The sequence below is a fragment of the Theobroma cacao genome, chromosome 7 (genome assembly GCF_053813885.1).
Source record: "Theobroma cacao isolate CCN51 chromosome 7, ASM5381388v1, whole genome shotgun sequence".
NCBI classification, from domain to species: domain Eukaryota; kingdom Viridiplantae; phylum Streptophyta; class Magnoliopsida; order Malvales; family Malvaceae; genus Theobroma; species Theobroma cacao.
The window spans coordinates 31115858-31121600 of NC_142645.1; the positions used below are offsets into that span (position 1 = coordinate 31115858).

Below are 5743 nucleotides of genomic sequence, written 5' to 3' on the forward strand. Positions count from 1 at the left end.
AGGTAAAACAAAACTTTACCTCTTCTTAATTTTACACAATGGTGGTAGGTGATCTCTGTCTTTTCTTGTCCAAACTCACAAGCTCATAAATCTCTTTTGAAAAATAAGGTGTGTTGTAATGGTGAGTTACAAGAAAAGAGAAATAAAAATAAAAAGACACAAAAGAGAAGAGAAAAAGAAAAAGAAAAAGAGAAAGAGGTGTAGAGAAACTTAAATTAGGGTAAAGTTAAGTAAGTTTGTAAGGTTGTTTTATTTTTTTATTTATATTAATTATTAAATAAAAAATTTATTTTGAGTGGGCCATTAATAAGATATAATAAATAAAAATTTTAAAAAATTTTGGAGGAGTCATTAATAAAATATATATAAAAAATAAATATTTGTAAAAATTTTGGGGGGGCCACAGCCCCCCCATTGTTGGCGTACCCTTCGCCCCTGGTACCTACCAAAAAGACGGATACATATGGACACCTCAACCTAAGTCTCAACTGCCTCCAAATCTGAAAACATGAAGTTGAAAAGAGTGAGTATAAACCCAGTGAGTGAACATAAGAAAGGAACAAGCATCAATATGGAAAGTTTTAGAAAACATGATGCACTTATGTTGAAAACAATGCAATTTAGCTTAATCTCTTGTTAAAAACCCCTCAATTCAACCCTTGATTATTTAGTGCCTTAGTATTGAAAGATCCATGATCAACAATGATGTTAAAGAGTGAAAACTACAATGAAGTCTAAGCAAGGCAAGCATGGAAGGGTGAATCTCGGTATAGTGAAATTTAGGCAAAATTTTACCCCCAGCACCCGAGAGTTTCTCGCTGCAGCGAGAATGCATTTTCGCTGTAGTGAAAATCTGGGCTAGTCAAGCTCCCAGCACCCGAGAGTTTGCACTACAGTGAGAATGAAATTTTGCTGCAGTGAGAAACAGGGCAATGAAATTAAAAGAATTCTTGTCACAATGAAAATCCATTTTTGCTGCAGTGAAAATGAATTGGAAAACATTTGTCAAATTTTAACATTCAATATTCAATGCAATCACAATATATTTTCCATAACCTCTCTATATATAACATATATAAACATATATACAACTACCAGCATCACCACAACTCTCCCCCAACTCATGTGTGCTCCCACACCGCACATTACAATATCATCATTAGCATCATGTGCTCTCCCACACCGCACATGGCATAAATCATTGGCTTGTGCACTCTCACACCGCACAGTACCGGCACTGTCATGTGCACTCCCACACCGTACACGCACGGTTATAATTATCACACAATAGTACCATTTAATGCATAACATACACATCAACATAATGTAGGAACACATGAACTAATCACATTGCACATTTCATAATATAAGAACATTTCATCAAGGGTTTGTTCCCCAGGTACATTTTAAAGCAAAAAAACAATTAAAATTTTCAAATGATTCATTCAAACACATATGCGTTTCCCAAAACAATTTAGATGCAAGTTCACTCACTTGTCTTTGTTGATTCTTTAATCGACTCCAACATCCACTAATGCTCCAAGTGGAGATATGGGGTCTCGTATGAACCTATCACACACAATAGCACCACACCAACTCAATTTACATGAATACTATTCCAAAAGTTGTTTCCTAAATCAAGTTTTACTAGTTATTCCTAACTAACTTCCAATTACCATTTGACTAGTCATTACTTTGCACTACTTTAGCCTCACTAGAAATAAATAAATAACCTTCAACAATAAGACAATCCACAATTCTAACCATTAGCCATTCATCAACAACTTAAAAATCAACCTTAACTCACTACTCACCTTGGTGATTTTGTAGTTGAATCCCTTTTCAAGAGTTTGTTAAGCTATTATGGAAAGTCTCTCTCTCTCTCTCTCTAAAACATCCAACTAGTGAGAGAAAGTATTGAGGAAAGACTTTTGAGGGTTCTTGAGATGTAAAAGTGAAAGAGCACAAAGAATCCTATGAAAAAGCGTGCTAAAGCATGAGAATTGAAGTTACTTTGAGAAAGTTATGGAGGTTTCAAGGGATGGCTTCCATGGAAGATGGAAAACGTTTAGTGAGGAAAAAGAATGGGAAGAAGAATAAGAAGCTTCTAGAAGTGAGGAGAAAGTGCTGGAAAACTTTGATATTTATCTTATAGTTGACTAAAGTTTCACTTATTTACAAAAATGCCATTGCATAGTTGACTTTGCCTTCTTCTTCCTTTTGGCTCAAACTTTTTACTCTTTTGACACTGAGAAAAGGTCCACAATAGATTAAAAGTACTCAAGTTCATGAAACTTAAAAATTTAGACCCGAGACCAAAATGACCATTTTGTCCATACGTTGAAAATTATTATTATTTCTATTTTTTTCGTTTATTTTATTATTATATGCATCATTCATTTATTCCTTAGGTCTACTTAGACCTTAATAATATTAGAAAAACTCACTTCTAGGAGCTTACCAAGGAAATGAGAGAACTAGCCCTAACCCACGTTATCGGGTCTACCTCCGCTACACGTCTTTGAAGGTGGAGGTTTCACATTTTGGCACTATTTCCTTACATTACTTTTTCCTTATTTGTTTTTTTGGCAGTCACATTTATCTCTCAAAACCCTCGTAATTGAGATCCTTTTATATTATTTTACCTAAGTTGTTTTTACGAAAATAAAACTAATGCATAAACCTAACTTAGTTATGAAGAACTACTAGTTGCTGAAATACAAAAAAAAAATTACTATGCGAAATATTTATTAACTCTTCATATTTTTTTAAAATTTTCAAGATTTATCAATTTAAAATTTTTTTCAATCTGCCAGTGTAAGAATTCTATTATTTTATTCTAAAGGCAATAATTAGTATATATAAACTTTCAAAAGAAGTCAAGCGGAGCAGTGGCTAGCAAATAATTAGACTATCACTAGATATCCTCTAGTCATTCTCAACTCAGACTGAGAGTCGCCTTTCATTTTTATGTGTCACCCTTTTCAATTCCACTTATCCAATTACTTTGAGAGAGGGAGAGGAAAAAGGCTTTCGCTGTCCAATGGAATCTTCAACAAAGCAAGATCAAGAGAGCTTTCTATATGCCATTCAGATTGTCAGCTCTTCTGTGCTGCCTATGTCTATGCATGCAGCAATTCAGCTTCAACTTTTTGAAATTATAGCCAAAGCTGGTCCAGATGCCAAGCTCTCCCCAAATGAGATAGCAGCCCAGTTACGTACGAATAATCCAGAGGCACCGTCGATGCTGGACCGCATACTTAGAGTTTTAGCCAGCCATAGCATTGTCGGTTGCTCTGTGGCTGATAATGAACAGGGTAACAATCCTCGGAGGCTCTATAGTTTGACGCCTGTTTCCAAATTCTTCGTTTCAAATGACGATGGTGTTTCATTAGGCCCCTTGATGGCCCTGATTCAGGACAAGGTCGTCCTTGATAGTTGGTGTGTTTCTTCTCACTTTTTTCTTGACTAGATGGAGCCGTTAGCTAATATGTTTCTTAGTCCATTAAATTTTGATCTGTTTCTTGTCCACTGGAAACTTTATTGTCTGCAAGTTCAGCTGGGAATCGGAACCATTGTTCACTTCTAATGTTTTGATTTTTCATTAGCTAATATGTGCAAATTTTCATGTACTGTGACTCTCAAATAGAGGATTAAAACTTATGGGAAAGAGGGTGAAGTGTGTATGTAAGATATTACTTTAAAACTGTTTTATATTCAATGCATTATTGATTCTCATTTGTAAACATAATGATTCTTTTTATAATAAATGCAACTATCACCTTAGATAGTAACATTAGAATGGGGCTAGAGCTACTTGATTATAGCATGACCAAAAGTTTCTTTACATATCTGACCTGAACATTTACAAGACTCCTTCCCAGTATTGATATTCACACTTCCCTTTTATTTGGTACATTACTTAAATTAGTTTTAACTTCTAATGGTTTGGTTGCTCATTTTCAACTCATAAAAGATTCCCAATTCCCTTATCTATTGATTTTGTTTAGATTTTTAGCCGCTGTAATCAACAAATTCATTCGTTTTACGGCCAGGTCCCAGCTGAAGGATGCAATTATTGAAGGAGGAACTCCATTTGACAGGGTCCATGGAACACACGTATTTGAAGGCCAATGTAGGGACCCCAGATTCAATCAAGTTTTCCATACTGCAATGATCAACCACACGACTATAGTTGTGAAGAATATCTTGGGGACCTACAAGGGTTTTGAGCAGCTCAACCGAGTGGTTGATGTTGGCGGTGGTCTAGGAGCCGCTCTCAGCATTATCACTTCCAAGTACCCCTCTATTAAGGGAATTAATTTTGACTTGCCTCATGTTATACAACATGCCCCGGCCTACGCTGGTAACATCTTGGCTTACACATCATTCTATATATTCTGAATAATATTACAAAGTCGAGCTTTTTTTTTTTTTTCTGATCAATTACCTTAATCCAGAACGTGGAAGTAATTAAAGTGCTCAGCTAATTCTTCCTAACGCATTCCCTTCCTCCTTCGGCCAATTTAATGCAGTTGCATTAGTCTTGTGTATTACAAATATGACACAATAAAAGGGCTGCTAATCATGTAATTTTGTGTTTAAAGGAAAGATTTCTGAATCTTTTGAGATAGAAACTTTTCCAAAATTCAATTCATAATTGATGCCAAATGGTATGTTTTGTCTGGTATTACTCTATTTTTACACTAACAGGAAAATCAACAAAATTACAGGCGTTGAACATGTAGGGGGAGATATGTTTGAAAGTATTCCTAAAGGTGATGCCATTTTCATGAAGGTAAGTTAGCATTTTTGGACAAACTTTTTCCTATCATATGCAACTGTTCGTTACAGATTCAATCATCTCTCACCAGAAATCATCAATTAATTATTAGTCCGTTTTCACTTTTTAATCATCGCTTTCCTAGTTTGATTCTTGTTATTTGCTTCGTCAAAAGTTGCTGAAAAGTACTAGCTTAAATATCAGTTAACAAATTAATGACGTAATTAACTTGCAAAAATTTTTGTAGTGGATACTTCATAATTGGAACGATGAACATTGTTTGAAACTGTTGAAGAATTGTTACAATGCCATCCCAGATGATGGAAAAGTTATAGTGGTTGATGCTGTCCTCCCTGTTGCACTCGATACAAATGCTTTTATGAGATACGCTTCGCAGATGGATGTGCTTATGATGACTCAGTGTCCAGGAGGGAAGGAACGAACCAAACCAGAATTCGAAGCCTTGGCAACTAAAGTTGGATTCAGTGGCATAAGATATGAGTGTTTTGTTTGTAATTTCTGGGTCATGGAGTTCTTCAAGTAGTTGGACCTTTATATCATAAAAGATTTGATAGTTTGTATCAAATAAGTCTTGTATCAGTAGTTTGTATTAAGTCTTGTATTGATCAATAATTGATATATATATATATATATATATATAAGGTTTTTGGGCATATTTTATTCAGACAATGATTGGCTTGATTATGGATTTCATGGACTAATTAGATTTTGGACTTGACCGTCCAAATTGTAATAAATCCAATAGTACACAAAAAATATGAAAATTTAAAAACTAATTTCTTTTTTTTCTTTAAAAAAAAAGAGAAAACAAGGATCGGATCTCTTGCAGATCCAATCCAAAAAAAAAATTCAATAAATAAAAGAAAAAAAGAGAATCGAATCTATTTTGGAAATATCCGATTGCTCTTGCTCCTAAAGGTTTCGATTGAAGGGAAGAAA

General features: G+C 34.6%; 1 protein-coding gene across 1 annotated transcript; it reads left to right on the forward strand.

The window, feature by feature from the left end:
- Window positions 1-2904: 2904 nt before the first annotated feature.
- LOC18507240 (isoflavone 3'-O-methyltransferase 4-like) lies at window positions 2905-5473 on the forward strand. Its single transcript, XM_007099622.3, has 4 exons — window positions 2905-3441; window positions 4056-4366; window positions 4734-4798; window positions 5031-5473. The coding sequence occupies exons 1-4, from the start codon at window positions 3044-3046 to the stop codon at window positions 5325-5327; spliced, it is 1071 nt and encodes a 356-aa protein (XP_007099684.3). The 5' UTR covers window positions 2905-3043; the 3' UTR covers window positions 5328-5473.
- Window positions 5474-5743: the final 270 nt, after the last annotated feature.

What these genes read in the sequence shown, in the direction of transcription:
- LOC18507240 (XM_007099622.3), top strand. Translation starts at nt 3,044, where the DNA reads ATGGAATCTTCAACAAAGCAAGATCAAGAGAGCTTTCTATATGCCATT. An exon ending in ACATGCCCCGGCCTACGCTG is followed by an intron (nt 4,367 to 4,733) that starts GTAACATCTTGG and finishes ACAAAATTACAG; the next exon opens with GCGTTGAACATGTAGGGGGA. An exon ending in GTGATGCCATTTTCATGAAG is followed by an intron (nt 4,799 to 5,030) that starts GTAAGTTAGCAT and finishes AAATTTTTGTAG; the next exon opens with TGGATACTTCATAATTGGAA.